The sequence below is a fragment of the Perognathus longimembris genome, chromosome 20, assembly GCF_023159225.1.
Source record: "Perognathus longimembris pacificus isolate PPM17 chromosome 20, ASM2315922v1, whole genome shotgun sequence".
NCBI lineage: Eukaryota > Metazoa > Chordata > Mammalia > Rodentia > Heteromyidae > Perognathus > Perognathus longimembris.
The window spans coordinates 20,871,263-20,895,238 of NC_063180.1; the positions used below are offsets into that span (position 1 = coordinate 20,871,263).

Sequence of the window (23,976 nt, forward strand, 5' to 3'; positions counted from 1 at the left end):
CCATGGAGAGAAAAAGAAAAGCGGTTTTACTCAGATTGCTGTACAATGGTGTAAATTGAAAGCGGGAAGTACTCATTTCCAAAGGCCCGCCGGCCTTGTCCTCGGAGGCGCGGCCTCGGCGAAGCCAATCCGCTCTTCGCTTCAGGGATTGGTACCGCCCCCTTCCGTTTCTGGATGGCTCCTGCACCTGTCCATTAAACTCTCAGACCAATTCCGATCCTATATCCGAGAGGGGCGTGGTTCCGAGCGCGGGAGATCCAATGTTTTCCACGATTAGCAGCTAACCATTGGCTTTCCCGCTCCGCGGAGGCGGACCCTCCATTGCTGCGGCGCTCCCTTTTGGGTGGTGCAACCCTCGGGGGGTAACCAACCCCAACATCCCCGGGGAGGTCCGGAGGCGTGTCCTCAGGATGCGCGCTCCCATTGGCTTTCCTGCTCAAGGGGTGGAACTTGGCTGGGCCTGAACTCTCGATCCGCGGTCTCCCACCGGCTTGCGGGCCACGCTGTCATGCGTTCCGGGGGCCGCGGGCGGCCCCGGCTCCGGCTTGGGGACCGAGGTCTCATGGAGCCACCTACGCCCCGCAAGCGCCGCCTGCTTCCTCGCGTGCAGCCCTTGCCCCTGCTGCTGCTGGCGCTGGCGGTGGGCACGGCGTTGCTCATTCTCTGGGGCGGCTGGCGCCGATGGAACGAGGAGCTGGCGCGGGGCCGGGAGCACCGGGTGAGGCTGGGGTGGGGGCCAGGGCGGGGTGAGGGGAGCCCCGGTTTCCTCCCTACCTGGTCCTTCGGAGTCTCGGGTTGACGTGGCTGTATCGGATGGCCCCAGCCGCAGGTGCCACCTCCTTTCTCCGTCCATTGAGCGCATGCCTCCTACCAACAGAGTAAGGCTTTGGGAGCTTTTTGAAAATTTTATTTTGTAATTGTCATTTTCCTCCTCCTCTCTCTTAAGAGGAAGGGTCTAGAATATAGCTAGATTGGGAGGTCGAGATTCTACCTAAGCCTCAAGTATTTGGAAGAACCCCTTTCTCTCTCACCAAGCTTGGATTTATTTTTCCATCAGGACTGCGGTAGGCTGGACCGACAGGATGAGACTAAAGGCGGACTTTTTCCTGATTTGTGCTAGAAATCGTTTATGCCTAGAGGAGGTCTCCAGATTCCCTATGGGCAGCCGGGCCTTGCGGGACAGCCGGAATGAGGGTCAGTGCTCCCATCCATCGCTTCTCCATCTCGCTCTTCCCACTCCCAGGCCCCGCTGATTGGAAGCCTCCCGGAAGCCAAGTTGCGGATGGTGGTGGGGCAGCTGGACCCACAGCGACTCTGGGGGACGTTCCTGCGCCCCCTGCTGATTGTGCGAACGCCGGGTAGCCCAGGCAATCTCCAAGTGAGGAAGGTAAAAAGATCATAAAATTCAATCCCTGACCCTCTAGGGTAGGACCCAACAGCCAAAAGGTAGAACAGTGTGATGACCCTAGAAATCCATGATGGTCTAGACACCTCTCCTCCCCCCAAGTCTGTATTACCCTCCACCAAAAGCTTATGGAGTTAAGCACAAGTCACCAGCGGCCTTGAAGGGAGAACCAATATGATCTTCATTATGCAAATGGGAAAACCAGATAACTTCCAGCCTCAGCCTGGATGGGGGGGGGGTGTGTTGGCTAATGGGCATTACCCACCCCAAGGTGTGGCACAAATAAAAGCTCTTTAGAGGTGGCTCACACCTGTCATACTACCTACTTAGGAGGCTGAGACCTGAGGATCGCAGTTCAAAACCAGGAAAGTTGATGAGACTCTTATCTCCAATCAACCAGTAAAAAGTCAGAAGTGAAGGTGTGTGGCTCAAGTGGTAGAGTGCCAACTTGGAGTGAAAAGGCTCAGGGACAGTGCTCAGGTCCTGAGTTCAAGTCCTAGTACCGGTGCACAGGCACACACATATACACAGAGCTAAGAGTAAGCTGTGATGTCATGTTGACATTAAGAGGTAGGGTCACCCCAACAGCTAGAACGCAGAAGGTATCCATGTCAAGGGAGTGATTTAAAGTAGGGCTTTCAAGTCAATCTGACCTTTCCATATGGCTCAGGTCACATGTGTCCCCCTCTCCCCCAGTCCCTGTCCACCCTCCCATCTCTCTCTTCCCACTAGTTCCTGGAGGCCACACTGCGGGCCCTGACAGCGGGCTGGCACGTGGAGCTAGATCCCTTCACAGCTTCCACACCCCTGGGGCCATTGGACTTTGGAAACGTGGTGGCCACACTGGACCCAGGAGCTGCCCATCACCTCACGCTGGCCTGCCACTATGACTCGAAGCTCTTCCCTCCTGGGTCTGCCACCTTTGTGGGAGCCACAGATTCTGCTGTGCCCTGTGCCCTGCTATTGGAGCTGGCCCAGGCCCTAGACCTGATGCTGAGCAAGGCCAAGCAGCAGGTGAGGCCAGGATGGGGGGAGAGGGAGAGATCACCTCCACCCGAAGCCAAGCCCCCTCCCTCTACCTCTGCCTTTGTTGTGTTTCTGGTCTTCTGACATACTTTATTACACTGAACCACAGGGATCTTTCTAGCTCTTGAATGTCAGATCTTGTCCTGCCTTTCCCCAAACCTTACCATGCCCCCCTTCAACATCCTAGGCCTAAATTAATGTCCTATGTTATTTTTATTATGTTATATTATGATATTTTTATGTCACATTGTTATGCTGCATATTAGGTGTGCTTAGTCTCATCTGCTCCCATCTGTGACTCACTTTGCCCTAGCCACACCCATGTCTGCTATGTCCCTCAAACTCACCCCAGGGCCCTTGCACTTGTTTATTTACATTTTTATTTTTATTTTTTTGTTGGTCATGGGGCTAGAACTCAGGGCCTGTGTGCTGTCCCTGAGCGCTTTTGCTCAAGGCTAGCACTCTACCACTTGGAGCCACAGCGCCACTTCTGGTTTCCTGGTGTTTCATTGGAGTTAAGAGTCTCATGGGGCTGGGAACATGGCTTAGTGGTAGAGCGCTTGCCTAGCATGGATTCAATTCTGCAGCACCACAGAAACAGAAAAAGCCAGAAGTGGAGCTGTAGCTCAAGAGGTAGAGTGCCAGCCTTGAGCAAAAATAAGCCAGGGACAGCTCCCAGGCCCTGAGTAAAAGCCCCAAGACTGGCAAAAAAAAAAGTCTTGTGGACTTTTCTGCCTCGGTTGGATTTTGAACCATGGTCCTCACATCTCATCCTCCTGACTAGTTAGGATTACAGGCGTGAGCCATCAGTGCCTGGCTGTTTTATTTATTTATTGTTGCCTAGTGTTTGAACTCAGGCTCTTAAGCTCGATCACTTGCTTTACTGGCATTCTACCCCTTGAGCCATGACTCCAGCTTAGCTTTTTTTTTTCCTAGTTATTTTAGAGATGGGAATCTTGAGGACTTTCTTGCCTGATCTGGCTTTAACTCACAGTCCTGTGGATCTCAGGCTCTTTAATACCTGGCTATGTTGGGCTGGGAATGTGGCTTAGCGGTAGAGTGCTTGCCTAGCATGCATGAAGCCTTGGGATCGCTACCTCAGCACACAGAAAAAGCTGGAAGTGGCGCTGTGGCTCAAGTGGTAGAGTGCTAGCCTTGAGCACAAAGAAGCTCAGGGACAGAGCCCAGGCCCTGAGTTCAAGCCTCAGGACTGGTTAAAAAAAAAAACAAGCAAACAAACAAGCCAAAAAAACCCAACTGGCTGTGTACTCTGCATGTCAGTGTATAAGCAAGGACACCTGACTTGCCCTACCCCCTGTACAGGTGGGCAAGCATGGGTGGTCAATGCTGAGGGCTGGCACTGAGTGAGCCCTGGCCACCTGTCCTCCAGGCAGCTCCAGTGACCCTGCAGTTCCTCTTCTTGGATGGGGAAGAGGCCCTGAAGGAGTGGGGACCCAAGGATTCCCTCTATGGGTCCCGGCACCTGGCCCAGCTCATGGAGTCCATACCCCACAGCCCCGGCCCCACGAGGATCCAGGCTATCGTAAGATGGGGTCCCACACTGGCTTCTGGGCAGGGAGGGAGAAGGTAGGGCAGGGTTGACAGGCCCCTTCCAGTTCTGGCCACCCCCCCTCTCTCCCTAGGAGCTCTTTGTGCTTCTTGATCTCCTGGGAGCCCCAAATCCCACCTTCTACAGCCACTTTCCGCGAACTATCCGCTGGTTCCATCGGCTAAGGAGCATTGGTAAGTGGGGTGCGGAAGACCCTCCCCCTCTCCCCAGCACCTGACCTTGAGGGCTCACCCAGACTTCCTCACCGCCCTGGTCTCTGTAAGGAACAAGGGCAGAATCACAAACACCCCCTGTTGGTGACATGTAGGGAAGAGACCGTAGCTCTGGCAAGAGCCTGTCCTGGTTTCAAATCCTAGGCCTGCCTCTTGGCAGGAATGGGATTTCAAGGAAGTTGCTCATTTCACTGAGTGCCAGTGTTCTGTCTGTAAAATGGTCATGATGTTAACACTAATAAAGGTACGTTATGAGCCTGGTGTGGTGGTGCATACCTGTAATGTCAGCTCTCAGGAGGCCAAAGCAGGATTACAAATTCAAGGCCAGTCCAGGCTACATAGTGACAGAATGAGTCTGGTCTCAAAAAGCATACAGACCGGGTGTGGTGGCTAACACATATAATCCCAGCTACTCTAGAGGTGGCAGTCAATTTAAAGTTACCAGTGGCTCACACTCTAATCTTAGTTACTCAGGAGACTTGAGATCAGAGAATTGCGGTCTGAAGCCAGTCCCTAGTAGAAAAGTCTTCAAGACTTCATCTCCAGTTAAATAGCAAAAGGCTGGGCTGGGGGCGTGGTTTAAGTGGCAGAGCACCTGCTCTGAGCATGGGGCTGAGTTGAAGCTCCAGTACTGGCATACAAATCTGTACATCTGGTTGGTGCTGGAGCAGTGTGTTGTCTCTGGGAGCTTTGGCTCCCTTCAATGCTATTGGTGACTGCTGAGGACCCATCCTTGTTGTCTCCCCAACACCTTCAGAGAAGCGTCTGCACCGGCTGAACCTTTTGCAGTCTCACCCCCAGGAAGTGATGTATTTCCAACCCGGGGAGCCCCCTGGCTCTGTGGAAGATGACCACATCCCCTTCCTGCGCAGAGGTATGTGCCCGTGCAGGGAAGGATGGGGTACAGGTCCCAGGAAGCCATCCCCCTGGCTCATCCTGTCATCCTAGCTGCTCAGGAGGTTCAGATCTGAGGATTGTGGTTCAGAGCTAGCCCAGGAAGTAACATCCATGAGATGCTTACCTACAATGTACCACCAAAAAGTTGGAAGTGGGGCTATGGGGTAAAGTGCTAGCCTTGAGCACAAAAGCTCAGGGACAGCACCCAGGCCTTGAGTTCAAGCCCCAATTCTGATACAAGAAAAAAACAAAATGAGGAAGCCATACTTCCGGGCCCTGACTACTTCCCAGGGCCAGGATTAGAGGCAAACTGCTGAACTTGTGGGCCTGAGTTTCTCCATCTGTAATCTCTCTTCCCTTCAGGGGTCCCGGTGGTCCACCTCATTGCCACGCCCTTTCCTGCTGTCTGGCACACTCCAGCAGACACTGAGGCCAATCTCCACCCACCCACGGTGCATAATCTCAGCCGCATCCTGGCTGTGTTCCTGGCTGAGTACCTGGGGCTCTAGGTTGGGGGGCTGGTGACAAAGGGGACCTTCCTCCAGAAGTGCCCTGCAGCGGACCAGTCTAGGCCCACCTCAGGCATGCGGCAGCGCATCCTCACCTACACCTGCAGCTCCTACCTGCACCACGGCCACTTCAAGGGACACAGAAGGAACCAGAGTGGATGTGGAAGGGAGGGGGGGGCGTGGTGAGAGGTGAAGCGTATGAGTTTGGCCCCTTTCTCTGGGGTAAATTCTGGAGTTTTCCATGGACCAAATGCTATGCTTTTCATCAGAAAGTGCTCGTTTGGCTTTGTGTGGTTGAGCTAGCAACCAATCCCATCAAATGAATTCTTTTCGGCTTATGCTTTCTTCTCAGCCCGTTCTCTACAGAACGGCAGTTTTGCTACTGCAGAATCAGGAACAGAAGGGATGAAAGGCCAGACTCTCTGGAAGACAGGTTTTCTCTGATCCAGTGGGTGTTAAGCCACCACTTGAAAAGGGATCAAAGATCAAAGTTCTAGCATAAAACATCATTAAATGCATCCTCGTGACACAAGGCAAATTTCCAGCCGGGCAAGAGACTGTCGTAGTTCCCAATGTACTTCATCAGGGAACCCTTTGAGCTAGGAAGCACAATCACAGAACAAGGGTGCCTGAGAAGATACTTTGCGGAAGCCCCATGTTCAGCAAATTTGAGACTATTTGTAGTAGGAATACATCAAACAAAGCTACATTTGTTTCATCAAACCATCCTATTTTTTTTTTTTTTTGAGGAAGTACTGGTGGAACTCACAGCCTTTCAAATGCTCTACCACAGAATTTTTCTTTCTTTTTTTTTTTTTTTTTTTTTTGGCCAGTCCTGGGGCTTGGACTCAGGGCCTGAGCACTGTCCCTGGCTTCTTCTTGCTCAAGGCTAGCACTCTGCCACTTGAGCCACAGCGCCACTTCTGGCCATTTTCTGTATATGGTGCTGGGGAATCGAACCCAGGGCCTCATGTATACGAGGCAAGCACTCTTGCCACTAGGCCATATCCCCAGCCCCACAGAATTTTTCTTTTAATTTTGTTTTTAAGACAGGGTCTAGCTGCTAGTTTTGTGTGGGTCTGACAATCCTGCCTTTTGTCTCCCAAGGAGCTGGGATTACAGGAATGCATTACCATGCTTGGGGTTCCCAAGTCCAAGTGCAGATCTACTGAAGCAGGACTTCAGGAAGGGGTTGAACACTTGGGAATCTGGACCATGACTTTGGGACATGGTCTCCTGAAAGACACAGCTTGGTGCACGCTCAGCTGTTTAAAACACCCTAGAGAGAGGGAGGCAGGCTGGGGGTACAGCTAAGTGGTAGCACTTTACTTAGCTTTTTGCTGCTTAATGAGAGAAGAGTCTCAGACTTTTCTGCTATGACTGGCTTCAAACCTTGATCCTCAGATCTCAGCCCCCTGAATAGCTAGGATTACAAGCATGAGCCACCAGTGCCCAGCTTGAGTTATTATTTTTTGAGTTATTTTTTAAGATTCAGAAAATGAAAAAGAGAAACCAGTTCCCCCAAAAAGCACATCACTGGGCTTGTTCACAGTGTGGGGTGTAGGTGGATTTTTTTCTTTCTTCAGTATTGGGGTTTGAACTCAGGGCCTCATGTTTGCTTGGCAGGTGCTCTACCATTTGAGCCATGGCTCCCAGCAGCAATTCTATTATGTCCTGTAAGCATTATTAATCTTGCATCACTCTTCCCCTTCCTCGATCCTGGAATTCAGATCTTACTGTATCTCTATAACCTTTCTTTCATGTTTTCTCAGGGTGTGTGTGTGTGTGTGTTTTGACTCTGTACTATTATTTTTCTGTCCACTTTCAAGTCAATAAACTTTTCATCAGTTGTGTTAAATTTACTGTTAACCCTGGCCACTGAGGCTTTTGTTGTTTTGTTTTCTGTTGATTGTGGGCCTTGAACTCAGGGCCTGGGCCACTTTCCACTTCTGGTTTCCCGGTGGCTAATCGGAGATAAGAGCCTCACAGGAACTTTTTTGCCCAGGCTGGCTTTGAACCTTGATCCTCAGCCTCCTGAGTAGCTAGGATCACAGGCATGCGTCACCTATGCCCATCTAGGCCACTGAGTTTTATCCATGACTCTCTCAAGAGCAAGAGTTACTGAGAACCAGTGGCTCACGCCTGTCATCCCAGCTATTCAGGAGGCTGAGATCTGAGGATCGCTGTTTGAAGCCATCCCAGGCAGATTTCCTTCCTTCCTTCCTTTCTTTCTTTCCAGATTTCCTTCCTTCCTTCCTTCCTTTTTTGCCACTCTTGAGGTATGAACTGGGCCTGGGCACTGTCCTTGAGCTTTTGCTCAAGGATAGCACTCCACCACTTGACCCACAGTGCCACTTCCAGCTTTTTTATGTGGTACTGATGAATGAAACCCAGGGTTTCATGAATGCTAGGCAAGCACTCACTAAGCCACATTCCCAACTCAAGAAAAAAATTTAAAAAAAAAATTTTTTTTTTATAAAGAAATAAAAACGGGGCTGGGGATATAGCCTAGTGGCAAGAGCGCTTGCCTCATATGAAGCCCTGGGTTCGATTCCCCAGCACCACATATACAGAAAATGGCCAGAAGTGGCGCTGTGGCTCAAGTGGCAGAGTGCTAGCCTTGAGCAAAAAGAAGCCAGGGACAGTGCTCAGGCCCTGAGTCCAAGGCCCAGGACTGGCAAAAAAAAAAAAAAAAAAGAAAAAAAAAAACGATCTTGCTCAAGTTAGTATGATTTGGTGCAAGACTCAAACCAACCCAGATGAGTTAGAAATAACCCAGGTACAGGGACTTTTCCGCGCCTGGCGCTCAGGCCCATGGCTCTCTTCCTCCTCCCACCCTTTAGTGACACAAAAGACCAGTCTGGACCCAGCCTTATAAATATTGACTTTATAGAAAGGACCAATTCAAAATCGGTCAGATGCCACGTGCTAGAAGCTTCCAGAACAAAAATGAGAAACCAAAAGGAAAACAAAACATTAACAGAATAAACAGAACAATATCTCAGACCAAATGGCCTGAAGATATAGATCCCAGTTGAACTAAAGAAAGGTGGCTGGGGTTGGAGTCCCCCAACACCTCAAGAAGTACCTGGAGTGGAAGAGGGAAAGACCACCTAGAAATTCAGACCCACAGTCCCAGCGCTCTGCGCCCCCCCCCCCCCCCACCAACACACACCAGCACCCACGGTGGAGAGCCAGGTGAAGGTTTCACAGCATTACAAGGGGGAAGAAGCTGAGAGCCACAGCTTAAAGCCAAGGAGGCAAATTTCTAGATGCAAGGTTTCTAGTTCTTTCCCTGTAGGGGCAGGGGAAAATAGTATATGAGAAGATAATGAAAAGAATGGATTTTTGGAAAAAAAAATTTTAATGGAGAAAACCATCTAGAAACAGCCATGAAAAAGTACCGAATTCAAGTTACGATGTGGCGGCTCCCCAGCTCTGGCGAGGTGGGGTGCGCAGGGGGGCCAGCCTCAGACACTGTCGTCTCTGGGGAGGAGACAGCCTCAGGAAAGAGATGGGGGAGGCCTGGGAGGAGGGCCAGCCCTGGGGAAGCCTTGGGTGGTACCAAAATTAGCTGCCATATCTGCTCCCTGCTGGTGGGTGGGTGAGGGTCCCTGGGGTGTTAGCATGGCAGGGAGGGTGTGGGGGCCTCAATGGAAAAATTTTGAGATGCTGATTTTTTACTTTAAAAAACAAACAAACAAAAAAAAAAACCGCCCACCCTGTGTCAGAGTCCATTGCTCTATAGAGTAGAAAACCCCAGCGGGGTCTCCCAAAAGGTTCTTTTCGGCTCACCCCCAAACCTGATTTCAGAGTTCTGTGCTGGTGGGGTGGGAAATCAACATTGCCTGGACGTGGGGGCGTTGGCTGGTGGCTCAGTCTTGGTTCCCCAGCTTCTAGGTCAGAGGGGAAGGAGTGGGCATGGCGGGCACCCCCGCCCTCCCCAGCTTCACCTGCCCTCCTCCCGGCCCCCCCGGCCCCCGCCCGGCCCGTGGCAGGGCAGGACCCAGTTATTGTCGTGCAGGCCCAGGCGGCAGCCAGGCGTCTCGCGGTCAGCTCGGCGGCAGCACATCCAGTAGGAACGTCCGTAAGGCAGGTCGTGGTGGTAGGGCTTGGGGTGCCAGCGGCAGAGCGACACATCGCCCTTTTCGTACCTCTTGCGGCACTGCTTGCAGGGGTCATCGCGGTAAAGCGGGTCCCGGCTCCACAGAGAGTCCGTGGCGCGCACGCCGAAAGCCTCAATGATGCCCTTGAAGTGGTGGCAGGTGCACTTGAGGGCGGCCAGGGCTCGGGTGGGCAGGTAGCTGAAGATCTTGACCAGGACATGCTCAGGCAGCAGCAGCATGTACTGTCGGGGCTCCAGCAGGCGCTGGATCTTGAACCGGATCTCCAGGAAATCGTGCGACACGTGCCGGTATAGGCGGCAGAGGGACGTGTCTGCCGGACCCTCGGTGTCATCGGAGCCTGTCACCGTGTTTGAGGTGTCTGTTGGGGGTGGCTCAGGGGGCCCGTCGGGCCCCCGCGACTGGAGGAAGAAGAGCTGGCCCGGTGGGGGTGGCTCCTCCGGGCTGACGGTCAGGCACACTGTCTCTTCCTTCACAGTTTTCGTGCCATCCTTGCCAAAGAAGATGCACTCATCTACCACGCCTGTCACCACCACATCCACGTGGAAGCCCGAAGCACCGCAGTCCCGGGCTGGTGGAGGAGGGGGTGTCGGGGGGGTGTCATCAGGCCTGGAAGGGGTTGGGGTCTCCCCCTCGCTAGCTTCATCTGCCCTGGCCAGCAGGAACTCCACGTTGCTGGGCAGGGCATCCCTGGAGGGGCTGATGAGCTGGTACAAGTCACAGGTGATCTTGTCCTTGGCTCGAGCCCCAGGACCTGGGCTACCAGGATAGGCACAACCAGCTCGGCCCCCGCCCGCGCTGGCCAAGCTGCCATCAGCTGCCCGGGGCTCCCGGCCATTGGAGATCCGGAAGGCAATCCGTACTTCCCCGGGCCCCGGCCCCGGCCGTTCCTCCTTGCGGAGGCCCTTGGTGGGAGGACTGTCTCGCTGGGCTTCAAAGTGAGCCACTGCCTCAGCCACACGGCTACAGTCACTGTTACCGCCACCACCCGGCCGCCGCTCAGACCCCAGCCCTTTGGCAGGACCCCCCCTGCTCGGCTGACACAAAAACCACAGGGGCCGGGGCAGCAGGCCGTGGGTACGTCTGCAGGGCTAGGGCGGCCCTCTGTTCCACCAGGGCCACCATCTCGGCCACTGAGAGGAGGTCCACGTCGTCCCCGGCCGAGCCTGGGCCCCCCTCGGCAGCCAGGGAGCCCTCCTGGCCCCCTGGATCTGGAGGAGCCTTGGTGGGCTCCAGACAGCGCCTCCTCCGCTTAGCCTTGGAGCTGTCACTGCCCCAGTGCCCTTTGACCTTCATGGAGCTGGCCCGGCTGCCTCCTCCACACTGATGGGCCACAAAGAAAGCCACTTTCTCCTTTGTATTGCCAGGCTTGATGACGTACCACGTGTCCAGCAGGACCCGGCCCTCGTCGCCTGCAGCCGCTGCGGAAAGGAGCGGAGCATGCTGGGAGGCGGGGGCCTCTGAGGCCAAGGCGGGCGGGGTGTTCTCTGAGTGTGCAGGCCCATGGTCAGGCTCGGGGACACTGCTGGGCTCCGGGCAGGCGGCCGGCTTGAGACCAGTGGAAGGCGGGCGGGGCTGGTTCTGAGAGTAGGTGCCGAAAGGCCGCGGACACCAAAGCTGGAAGGGCAGGAGGCCACTGCGGTCCATTCTGGGTGAAGATGGCTAACAAGCAGGGGGGTCACGGATTCTCAGGAACAGGACTGAACTGTGAGGAGGCTTCACGCGCCACCTGGAGACAGGAAAAGAGAAGGCTGAGGAGTTGAGATAATAGCCTTACCTCCTGGACCACCCAGCCTCCACCTCTTCAGAGGGGACCCCCAGACCAAATCAGATCTTCAAGAATTCCAATTTCAGGGGCTGGGGATATGGCCTAGTGGCAAGAGTGCTTGCCTCGTATACATGAGGCCCTGGGTTCAATTCCCCAGCACCACATATACAGAAAATGGCCAGAAGTGGCGCTGTGGCTCAAGTGGCAGAGTGCTAGCCTTGAGCAAGAAGAAGCCAGGGACAGTGCTCAGGCCCCGAGCCCAAGGCCCAGGACTGCCAAAAAAAAAAAAAAAAAAAAAATTCTAATTTCAGCTGGGAGCTAGTGGCTCACACCTATAATCCTCACTACTCAGGTGGCTGAGATCTGAGGATCTCAGTTCAAAGCTAGCCAGAACAGAAAAGTCCCCATGAGACTCTTACCTCCAATTAACCACCAGAAAACCAGAAGTGACACTGTGACTCAAGTGGTAAAGCGTTAGCCTTGAGCTGAAGAGCTCAGGGACAATGCCCAGGCCCTGAGTTCAAGCCTCACAACTGAAAAAAAAAAAAAAAAAAGAAAAAGAATTCCAGTTTTAGTCTGGTGTAATAGTGCATGCCTGTAATCCCACTGAAGAGGCAGAGGCAGGTGGATCCCAAGCTTGAGGTCAGTCTGCATAAAGCTGGTAAGACCCTATCTCAAAGCAAGAGACTGGGGGCACAGCTAAAATGGCAGAGAGGTACTCTACTAGCAAGCTCAAGGTCCTGGGTTCAATCCCACAGGTGGTTCAGCACCACAGGAAACAAAACCAAAGGGGTGGGGGGAGAAAGAGAACTCTGCTGGTGCCTGTGGCTCACACTATAATCCTATATACTTAGGAGGTTGAATCTGAGGATTAAGGTTCAAAGCCAGCTTGGACACACAAATCCAAGAGACTCATCTCCAATAAATGAGCAAAAAGCCAGAAGTGGAGCTGTGGCTTAAATGATACAGTGCCAGCCTTGATCGAAAAAGCCAAGGGAGAGCTCAAGGCCATGAATTCAAGCTCCAATACCGCACAAAGGAAATAAACCAAATAAAAATAGATAGCTAGAAGAAAACTCTATTGCCACCAATCTTTGAGGTAAAGAAACGAGCAATGCTGGGGCTGGGAATATGGCCTAGTGGCAAGAGCGCTTGCCTCCTACACATGAAGCTCTCGGTTGGATTCCCCAGCACCACATATAGGGAAAACGGCCAGAAGGGGCGCTGTGGCTCAGGTGGCAGAGTGCTAGCCTTGAGCGGGAAGAAGCCAGGGATGGTGCTCAGGCCCTGAGTCCAAGGCCCAGGACTGCCCCCCCCCCCCAAAAAAAAGAAAGAAACGAGCAATGCAAAGTGGATGGTCTTTGAACAAAGCACAATCCTCCCAAACCCCCCAACACTGCCCAACCATGAGCTCACAATCCAGAGGTCTCCTACAGCCTTGACTTTTAAACTTAAGTGTAAGTTCCAGTGCATGGACACGCTCTTCAGATTCGTTTCCTCTATGCTTACCCAGCAGCTAGTTCCTGAAAAGACAGGCATTCCCAACCCTGCCCACAAGTATGGCTACTTGAGCCCATGGAGGGAGGAGTAAGGTCCACTAAGTGCATGGTGGTGGTGAACTGATGCCAGAACCAGACAGGTCTTTAAGAAGCTGGCTGTTGGGCTGGGGATATGGCCTAGTGGCAAGAGTGCCTGCCTCCTATACACGAGGCCCTAGGTTCGATTCCCCAGCACCACATATACAGAAAACGGCCAGAAGCGGCGCTGTGGCTCAAGTGGCAGAGTGCTAGCCTTGAGCGGGAAGAAGCCAGGGACAGTTCTCAGGCCCTGAGTCCAAGGCCCAGGACTGGCCAAAAAAAAAAAAAAAAAAAAATACAACAAGAAGCTGGCTGTTGGGGCTGGGAATATGGCCTAGAGGCAAGAGTGCTTGCCTCGTACACATGAAGCTCTGGGTTTGATTCCTTAGCACCACATATATAGAAAACAGCCAGAAGTGGCGCTGTGGCTCAAGTGGCAGAGTGCTAGCCTTGAGCAGAAAGAAGCCAGGGACAGTGCTCAGACCCTGAGTTTAAGGCCCAGGACTGGCCAAAAAAAAAAAAGAAGCTGGCTGTTAGGCCAGGCCTGGCAGCGCACACCTGTAATCCTCGCATGTCAGAAGCTGAGGCAAGGAGATCCAGAATTCAAGTCCAGCTTGGGATCTGCCAGTTCATTTTGTGTTATTTTGAGATGTGTTTTGCTTTATGCCTGGGCCAGCATCAACTGTGATCCTCCCATTTGGGCTTCTCTTTGTAGCAAGGGTGACAGGCATGTGACACCTCATGTAGCTACTGGTGGAGGTAGGAGCTTCCAAAACTTTTATGCCTAGGCTGGCCTCAAGCTTCATTCCCTGATCTCTTCCCCCAAGCACCAACAGTTACTGGATTATTACTCTTCTACTCAAGGCTAGCACTTTGAGGCATACCACTTCCCGTTTTCTGGTGGTTCATTGGAGATAAGAGTCTTGTGGACTTTCCTGCCCAGCTGGCTTTGAACCACATCCTCAGATCTCAGCTTCCTGAGTAGCTAGGATGACAGGTGTGAGCCCTTAGCACCCTGCTCTTGAACGCTTTTTTGTGGTTTTGCTCAAGGCTAGCACTCTACCACTTGAGCCACAGCACCACTTCTGGCTTTTTCTGTTTTTATGTGGTGCTAAGAAATCAAATCCAGAGCTTCGTGCACGCTAGGCAAGCACTCTTGCCACTAACCCACATTCCCAGCCCTTTTGAACACCTTTAAAGCCATTTATCATCGCTTGGAAAACCACACACCTATGCAAAGGCAGTGCAGGTACCTCTTGGCAGCCCAGCCACAGAGCACTGGGAAAAGAGGGCTTGTTCCAGTCCAGCTCCTTCCTCAAGCTAGCACACAAGGACCTCGAGACTTAAGAGTGGAAACGAGTTACTTAGCTAAGGACACAGACTGTCCAGAACTAAAGCAGCCTATGGAATTTGTTGTCTGGACACTTGCTTTCCAGGCGCTCTTAAAAATGACCATTTTGCTGGGTGTTGGTAGCTCACACCTATAATCCTAGCTACTCAGGAGGCTGGGATCTAAGGATTGTGGTTCAAAGCCAGCTGGAAAGCCCATGAGACTCTTATCTCCAATTAACCACCAGAGAACTGGAAGTAGCACTGTGGCTCAACTGGTAGGGCACTAGCCTTGAGCACAAAGAGGATCCGGGACAGTGCCCAAGCCCTGAGTTCCAGCCCACAACAGACCAGAGGAGGAGGAGGGGAAGGAGGAAGAAAGCAGCTAAGAAAGGAAGATTGGGAGTTTGAGACTAATATGGATATAACAGTCTACACAAACAAACAAAAAACAGACTATCTGCCCACTCTTGCAGTATAGACTGCAGTATAAACATGTCCAGATATCCATTCACTCCAAGGTCCTGCAGTATCATTCAGTCCATTCAGTATCTGACACCTCTGAACAAACCCAGCTATTGGTAGCAGAGTCCTTTTTGTTTTTTGGTGCTTAACAAGCACCCTACCACTTAAGCCTCTTCCGCAGTCCTTTTTGCTTTGTTTTTCAGATAAGGTCTCCTGATTTTATTTTGTGGTGTACACTGGAGCAGGATCCACCTACCCATGCTTCCCAAATAGGTGATGAGATTACAGGGAGGCACCACCATGCCCATCTTGTTCTTTGAGGTAAGGATGCAGTAACATTTTTGCCAGGCCCTATCTCTGCCTCCTAAGTGGCTGGGATTACAGTTTTGAGTCACTGAGCCTGGCCAAAGTCCTAAAATCCTTATCTTTCCCAATAATCCTCTAATTTTCTTTCTAGAATCTTAGTACTCTTCCCCAAATATCTAAACCATTCTAAATCACTTAAAATCCCAAACCTAAAACTAACTCCCACCGCCCCCCCCCCCGCCAAAATAGCCCAATCTCCAAGAACCCCTAGCATTTCATACTAACGCCATGCCTTTTTTTGGTGATAGTACCGGGGCTTGAACTCACACTCTTGCTTAGGCTATTTTTTTTCTGTCAAAGCTGGCGCTCTGCCACTTGAGCCATGCCCCCAGCCCTGCTTTTTGGTGGTTCATGGCCCTGGCTGGCTTTGAACCCTGATGTCAGATCTCAGCCTCCCAAGTAGCTGGGATTACACGCATGAGCCACCAGCACCGATTCCCACATGCCTCTTAATCTCACAGCCCCCTCACCATGTACAAGACAATTTACTAACACACAAAGCTCTCCTACAATTCTGGGCAGATTCCAAACCAAATGACTCTTTCTCAAAGCCCAAAGAGTCCCCAAAGAACCCTCACAGATGTTACAATGGCATAATTATGAGCGCACTAACCAAGTTCTAGCCAAGGCTGATCTCCAGTCCCAGGGAAGCAGGTAACTCCTGTTTCCAGATCAATCACAGATAATCAATACTTTTTAAAAAAGTCGATGGAGAGGTGAGCCCTGGGCTCATGACAGTCATTCCAGCTACTCAGGAGGCTGAGATCAGAGAATCATGGTGCCAAGCCAGCCAGGGCAGGAAAGTCTGTGAGACCTTTATCTCCAGTTAAATACAAAAAAATAAAAATTAAAAAATCAGGGCTATTTCCTATTGTCTTCCACTTTTGGATCAGACAGGTGGGAGGGAGCCCAGAAATCCTGGCCCTCAGTCCTGTACCCACCGAACACCCAAAGCAAAGACTCCTAAAACACAACAAGCGATCCTCACTCACCACAAAAGGACCCCAAGCCCAAGGCGTCCCTTAAACTCAAGGAACCCCAAAAATGCATCCCCCTACACTCCCACAACTTCCCCAAGCCTCCAAATGACCGCTTAACGCAAATGGAACCCAAAATCTTGTCAGTGCCTCCCCCCTCGAGGAATCTCCCAACCCCTCGAGTGACCCTTGAAATCCAGACACGCCTCTCCCCAACGCTCGCGCTCACCCACAGCGCCACCCCCAGGCAGCGGGGAGGGCTGCGGCGGTGGCCTCCGGTAGGCACACGCATGCGCGCGCCAGGAGCGCGGCCCGCCCCTCCCCGCTTTTCCCTCAACTCGCTTCCCTCCGCCCCTTTGTTGACAGGCGCGCGCGTGAGGCCCTCAGCCAATGAGCGGCCGCCGTTCGGAGCCGTGCCCATATAAGGAAGGACTTGGCGAAGGGGCCTAACTTCGAAATTGGGAGGAGTAGGCGAGAGGCGATGGGAGGGGTGGAAACGGCCCGATGTGAGGGAGCGTGGACCAATTCCCAACGTCTAGAGACACGGAACACCCTGGCGCTAGCCCGGGCGCAAGCCGAGGTCGGGGGCAGTCAACTGGGAGGCTAAGTACACGACGTTCCCTCTAGAAAGGAGCCCTGATTGACAGCGCATATTTAAAGCGCCAGGCGGCCGCGGGAATCCAGCACTGGCAGGAGGCGGCAAGCCGAGAAATCCTGACTGCCCAGGTTAGGTTACGAAAGCGAGGTTTTTCACCAGAGGCTAGAATCCCCTCACCTCCCCGCAGCATTGAGTTTAGCTAAACCTATGGGCCCGGCATTCAAGGATCAGTTCCTGTGGCCACACAGGACCCATCTCTCCAGTCTTTCCAGCCTTGAGCCCCATTCCGCACAGGAAAACAATAGGAAATAACTCAGTGATGACTTTTAAAGTAGATTACCTGTTAACTTAAAATTGCACTCACAGCTCGCATCGTTTCTAGCCCAGATTCTTCTTTCTATGCCAGGTGGATCCAAGAAACCCAAGGGCAGCTGCAGTGCCAGGTGTTCTCCCCCCCCCTCTCCCCCAGCCTTGCCTGCTACCAGCTATCCCTGGTATCCAGGGATATACAGAGTGAAGAGTCTCCTTCAAGCACAAACTTAGCCCTGTCACTGCCCCGCTTAGAACCTGCCACACCTCCCCAGTGCCTTCCAGAAAGAGCAAGTACCCCTCCTGTCCAATCCCATTCCTGCAAAGTGTGGCCTCTGGCAGACACATGACCAGGTATACACAGTATTTAGAATACCCAGACCAGCCTGATCATCCCCACTGCATGGGTGAGGGAACCCAGGCAGGACAGGCCCTGACTTGCCCAAAGTTGGATAGAGCTGGTGTGAGTGGGAGGCAGGTTCTAGAGTCAGTTTATTTCTCTAGGATTCAGCCATCTCCTCTACTTGGAAGCCGTTAGCTGGGCTGGACTCTGCTCCACCCCTGGGGCTCACATTGGTCCCCTTGGTACATTTCTAAGAATCATCAGGCTATTCCCCCAGTCATACCCCCAGGCCTCCATAAAGCTCCATTCCTGATAACATTCTTGTTTTGTGCCAGTGTAAATTCTACAAAGACAGTCTTTCCCTGGGATTCCTTCTTAGAAACCAGCTACCTGCACAGGGGGAAGAGCTCCAGGTTCCTTCATCCCAGCCCTGCAGACAGATCTGCCTCCCCTCTGGATTGTGGGGAGACAAGGCAAGGTCCTAGGCAGGATTTTTCTAACTTCCCTTCACAGGAATCTAGCAGGGCTAGGCTCATTACAAAGGCTAAAAACAAGATGAAAAAGAATTGATCTAGCAAAATGCAACAACTCCAACAAAAACATTCAAGTGTGATGGTGACACAGCCTGTAATCCCAGCACTCAAGAAAACAGGAGGATCATGAGTTCAAGGCCAACATGGATTACAAAGAAAGACCATTTCCAAAACCAGAGAAAGTCAGGGGCTGGTGGCTCAAGCCTGTAATCCTGGCTACTGTGGGGGCTGAGACCTGAGGATAATGGTTTGAAGCTAGCTTGGGCAGGAAAGTCCTTGAGTCTCTTATCTCTAATAAAGCACCAGAAAGGCCAGAAGTAGAGGTGTGGCTCAAAGTGTAGAATCATAGCCTTGAGGGGAAAAAAAGCTCATGGACAGTGCCCAGGCTCCGAATTCTAACCTTAGAACCAAGCCACGTGCGTGCGTGCACACACACACAAATGGCCAAAGATAAGGCTAAATGTAATATTAGGGACAAAGGGACATTATACATAAAAGGTGTGAGCACACTTGGTTCTAATATTATAGCCCCAAAATATATAAAGCAAAGCATATAAAATGACCTTCCCTCCACAGAACACCCCCAAGCTTACAAAATGACAGCAGAGACTGTGATAAATCTACTTTTTTTTTTTTTGCTAGTCCTGGGGCTTGAACTCAGGGCTTGGGCACTGTTCCTGAGTTTCTTTTGCTCAAGGCTAGCACTCTACCACTTGAGCCATAGCTCCACTTCTGGCTTTTTCTGTTTATGTGATACTGAGGAATCGAACCCAGGGCTTCATACTTGCTAGGCAAGCACTCTAGCACTAAGCCACCTTCCCAGCCCCATCTACAATTTTAAAGGGACACTATAACATATTTCTCACAGGACTGCTGGAGAAAAGAAAATGGTCAACCGAATGTTCCCAAGAACAGACAATCCATAGTTTTCCATCCCTAGTGAACATAGGCCATTTGCAAAACCTTGTCTGTAACATTCATTCACTGAGGTTCTCCTCAGTGCTGGCCCTGGCTTGCACTGAGGACACATAGGTGACATTGAGCTTGCCTGAAATAGCTCATGGCAAACAGGGAAGATATCCAAATAAATCATCACCATCGTGAATATATTAACCACACAGCATGATCCCCAGAGTACACAGCCTGGCTTGGCTCTCAGCACTTTAGATAAACAGTAACTCACTAATTCACCTCTCTTCTCACTTTTTAGTTTTGGGCTGTACTGGGGTTTGAATTCAGGGCCTCACACTCACTCAGCCTGCTTGCTAGGTGGAGGTTCTACCATTTGAACTATACCTTCAGCCTAGCTTTTTGCTAGTGATTTGAGAGTTGGGAGTCTCAAGGATTTTTTAGGCAGGGAGGGCTCTGAACTGAGATCCTCCATATCTCACCCTCTTGAGTAGCTAAGATTACAAGTGTAGGTCACTGCACCTGGCTCTTGTCACTCGCCCCTCCCCCCACCAGTCATAGGGCTTGAACTCGGGGCCTGGGCACTGTTCTTGAGCTCTTTTGCTCAAAGCTAGTGCTCTACCACTCTGAGCCTCAGTGCTACTTCTAGTTTTCTGGTGGTTAATTGGAGGTAAACGAGTCTTGTGAAGTTTCCTGCCTGAGCTGGCTTTGAACCGTAAGCCTCAGACCTCAGCCTACTGAGTAGCTAAGATTACAGATGTGAGCCACCAGCACCAGGCTTCTTCTCATTATTTTAATATCATGCCAAAGACTAGGAAACAGAGGCTCAAAACAGCTAAGGAAATCACATGTGGTGGTGCATGCCTGTAATCCCAGCACTGAGGAGACTGAGGCAGTAGGATGAAGACTTTGTGGCGCTCTGGATTGCACAGCAAGTTCCCAACCAGGCTGTCTCAAAACAACAAGAAGAAACAAAACAAACCCAAAACCAAAAATAAGAATGACCAAGGAAGAGTCATTGTTTACAACTCCATGAGTCTGGCTATCTCCAGAGCACCAGGTCTAAATCACAGTACAATCGCCACCCTGACAAAGAATGGACAGCTGTGCTCATTAAATATGCGCTCATTAAGTATGCATTCATTAAGCATGCACTCGTTAAGCATTCTGAGCCCTCGGCATGGACTGACTTGTTTGATCCTCAGGCCTCTGCACTCCCTATTCCTCAACCTGCCTAAAATGCTTCCTAATTATTCCCGGGGCTGACCTCTGACCTCCTTCAGGTTTTGCTTAGAAATCACCTCTGCAAATACTGTGGTCTAAAATGACAGCTCCTTCCAGATGTGGGACATTGGATCCTTCTTAACATAGACTGGATCCATGGCTGAAAAAAATTCTTCCAGGAGGAAGCCAGCTGAGCAAAAAGTTCATGAGACTCCATCTAAACCATAAGCCAAGAGTGGTAGCATATGCCAGTCATGCCAGCTACAAGGGGAAGGCCAGAAGGATAATTGTTGAAGGTCAGTTTGGGGCAAAAACTCTTAAGACCCTACCTGAAAAGTAACAAAAGCAAAAGCATTGGCTGGGCTGGGTGCTGGTGCTCATGCCTACGCTCTTAGCAACTCAGGGGGTTGAGAGCTGATGAATGCACCTGAAAACCAGCTTGGGCACGAAAAGTCTGGAGACTCTTATTTCCAATTAGCCAGCAAAAAATGAAAAGCTGAAAGTGGAGCTGTGGCTCAAATGATAGAGAACACCAGCCTTGAACCAAGGCACATACACACATGCCTAGCATTCCTTAGGCCCTGGGTTCAATCCCCAGTACCACCCACATATAGGTAAATAAATAAGTAAATATGAGCAGATGCCATCCAGGGTCACACACAACCCAAGCCAGATGCTCATGGCATGTACATGCCAGGCACCCAGGGACTGGTGGCAGGACACCAGTGCTGGACAAGATGCATCTGGTCCTGTCCTGGCAGTCCTGCATGTCCTCTGCCCTTTGCCTACAGTCCAGGCCCCTGACTCTTGGGCCTCAGGGTCAGCTGGCCTCACCCACAGTGAGGTTATCCCAGCTGACTAAGAGCTTCTGAGGACAGGAACCTTCAGATGCTGAAGGCAGACAGGATTCAGGCCATGCGTGCCAGGCCCAGCTTTCTCCCCTCAGGATCTAGCCAGCCTCAGTCATGCTGTAGGACCCTCTGTGCCACAGTTTTCTCCACTGTAATGTGGATATATTGAGAAAGGAGATGTGGCTCAGTGGTAGAGCACTCCCCCAGCACACCTGAGGCCCCCAGGTTCCATTCCCAGCCTCCTGTAGTTCCAGCTACTCAAAAGGTGGAGGTAGGAGAATCCTAGTGAGAGGTCAGTCCTGGCAAAGTTAGTATTTGACTCTATCTGAGAAACACTTAAAAGTAAAAAGGGAAGTGCAGTAGGGAAGTGGCCAGAGCTAAATCTCCAGTACCAAAAACAGAAGAAAAAAAAAAAATACATGCCTGTAATTCCAGCTACTCAAGAGGCTGAGGCAGAGGATACTAAGTTCAATGTCTACCTGAGCAACATAGTGAGTTCAAGGCCAGCCTGTGCAACTTGATAAGACTTCTCTTCAAAATAAAGTAAAAAAATAGCCTGGAGCCTGTGGCTCACGCCTGTAATCCTAGATATGCAGGAGGCTGAGATCTCAGGCTCAAAACTCCAAGCCAGCCCAAATAGGTAAATCCAATTAACCACCAAAAAGCCACGAGTAGAGGTGTGGCTCATGTGACAGAGCTCCAGCAATGAGTGAAAAAGCCAAGTGACAGCCCAGGCCTTAAGATCAAGGCCCAGTATTCACTTAAAAACACAAAACACAACTCCAAATGGCCATTAGCAGAAAAAAGGCTCCCACCTCTGCGAAAGAACCTCATGAGTCAATGGTAGTCGCATTTTCCATAGAAGAAAACTGAAGCCCAGAATGGTAATGCAGCTCTACCAAGGACACACAGGGAGGGCCTGACACCAGTGCTTTTTATACATAAACTTCATGATCAGTCACTGAATTTATGAATCCCAGAAGGCTCATAGGAAATGAACCAACTGTTTCAAGTAGGTACAAAGTTGCTAACACTAGTAACAAAAAGGTTAGATGGGGGATAGTGGGAGAGAATAACATTTGTAACTTAGTTGCTAGAAATATTCCTCCTTCAGCTTAACACCTGGAATTGGGCCAGACTAGGCAATTAAATTATTTATATTTGGCTGGGGACAAGAATTGGAATGGGGACAGATTGAGTTTCTAAGCACCTTCTCCAGGAGTGGAAGAGAGGTTCAGGAACCCGGGGTAGGAACTGAATTGACCAGGACATGGGGGCACTTGGCAAAAGGCACAAGTTTATATTTCCTTTACTAGTCCCTTTCTGCAGATTTCTCTATGAGTGCTGCTTCCCATTCAGGTTCAAAAACCAACACAGGCGCACAGAGCACTTAGTCTAAGCACTTCCCAGACACTCTCTCGGGACCTTGAACTTTCCTATGGCCACAGATCCCAGTCCAAAAGAGCATAAAACAAAATAGAAAAACCAAATGACCACCCAGCACTCAGGAGGCTGAGATAGGAAGATCAAGAGTTGTAGGGCAGCCTGGGCTCTGTGGGGGTAAAAAAACAACAATAGTCTCAGACAAAACAAAAACACCAAGGTCACACAGCAAGTACATGGCATAATAATAATAATAATAATAATAATAATAATTCTACCTGAAGTCTGCTTTGGCCGCTGTCTCTACCCACGTCAGACTTCAGTAGAAGAAGGGACTAGATTACAGTGGTAAATGCAGATTCTGGGCTAAGCTGCCTGGTTTGGAATGCAGACTCTACAATGTAATGCTAGTTGACCTTGGGGAAGTTGCTGAACTTCTCTGTGCCTCTTCATTCTTTCTGTAAAATAGGATGGAGTTGCTTCATTCCACAGGGATCAGAATCCAAGGAGTTAATAAGAACAGACAACTCTATTTTTTTTTAAAAAGGCAAATATTTTGCAAAAATGGTGAAGTGCTAGCTATAAGCGATGGCAGGGATCCACTGCATACCCTTTTAACCTGGTGTGTCTCCAAAGGAGTGGCTTGGTTTAGAGAAAATACCTCTCTGGATAGACTGGACTGAGAAAGAAGGAATCTATTAACAGTTATAACCCACTCCAGGAATGGGCACCTCTCCACCAACAGCCCTGAGCCGCGGAGTTAACACACCACTCACCGGAAGGATTCCAAGAATCCTCCCATTGGTTTTTTTCTAGTTACCCTCAGGACATGGATCAGTGTGTCCAGGACTCAAGCCCACATCACAAAGGCGGGCAGAATAAAGGATTTGAGAAAGGATCGCCCACAGAGATAAAACACTACTCATTTCCGTCTCCGAGTGCGGGGGGGGGGGGGCGCTAAAAAAGTCTTAAGGGTCCCTTAGGTCATATTCTCTCAAGAGTTCTACGGCTGTCCACCTATTGGCGGGGGGGGGGGGGGGGGGAGTCTTCTACATCCAAACTCTGGGTTCCCATGTCACCTCTCCACAATCTCGGAGCCTAACCTGTACTCATTGATTTCTGCCTCCCACCCCCTCAACTTCCTTCCTACCGCGACTCTAACCCAGAAAACCCAACCCATGGCACCCACTCACCTAGCCCTTGCCCCCGTACCTGCTCAACAACCCCATGCTGGACCCCTTTCGAAATTCCACTCCTTTAAGGGTCTCTGCCTGGACGCCTAGTGCAGGAGCCCTCCTTCCCCATCTCCGAGCAACCTTACAAGCAACCCTCAAAGCACAACCCCCTCCCCAGCCCCCAGACCCCTCCCCGGCCCCCTCATTCTTCTACTTCCTTGGACTTCCCATTCCCTTCCCCCAAACCATCTCCCCACACCCAGCCACACCTCTCTCCACACCTACCGGTCCCAACCGACGTACACACTCTCAGGTGCCCCCCGGAGCACGCCCGGGGATCTCACCATCCCCGCGCGGAGAGGCAGCCTCGACTACGCGGGGCGCCCCCACTCGCTCCTCTACAGCCTCCCCTTCCGGGTTCTCGCC

The 23,976-nt window shown here is 51.3% G+C and overlaps 2 protein-coding genes across 2 annotated transcripts; one reads left to right on the top strand and one right to left on the bottom strand.

The window, feature by feature from the left end:
• Window positions 1-430: 430 nt before the first annotated feature.
• Qpctl (glutaminyl-peptide cyclotransferase like) lies at window positions 431-6,413 on the top strand. The gene is made up of 7 exons (XM_048329650.1): window positions 431-718; window positions 1,244-1,387; window positions 2,138-2,419; window positions 3,822-3,974; window positions 4,075-4,174; window positions 4,971-5,087; window positions 5,474-6,413. The coding sequence occupies exons 1-7, from the start codon at window positions 509-511 to the stop codon at window positions 5,617-5,619; spliced, it is 1,152 nt and encodes a 383-aa protein (XP_048185607.1). The 5' UTR covers window positions 431-508; the 3' UTR covers window positions 5,620-6,413.
• Window positions 6,414-9,302: 2,889 nt separating this feature from the next.
• Fbxo46 (F-box protein 46) lies at window positions 9,303-23,691 on the bottom strand. The gene is given in 3 exon segments (XM_048329509.1): window positions 9,303-10,771; window positions 10,773-11,472; window positions 23,152-23,691. Coding segments are annotated over 2 exon segments (1,821 nt in total). The 5' UTR covers window positions 11,391-11,472; window positions 23,152-23,691; the 3' UTR covers window positions 9,303-9,568.
• Window positions 23,692-23,976: the final 285 nt, after the last annotated feature.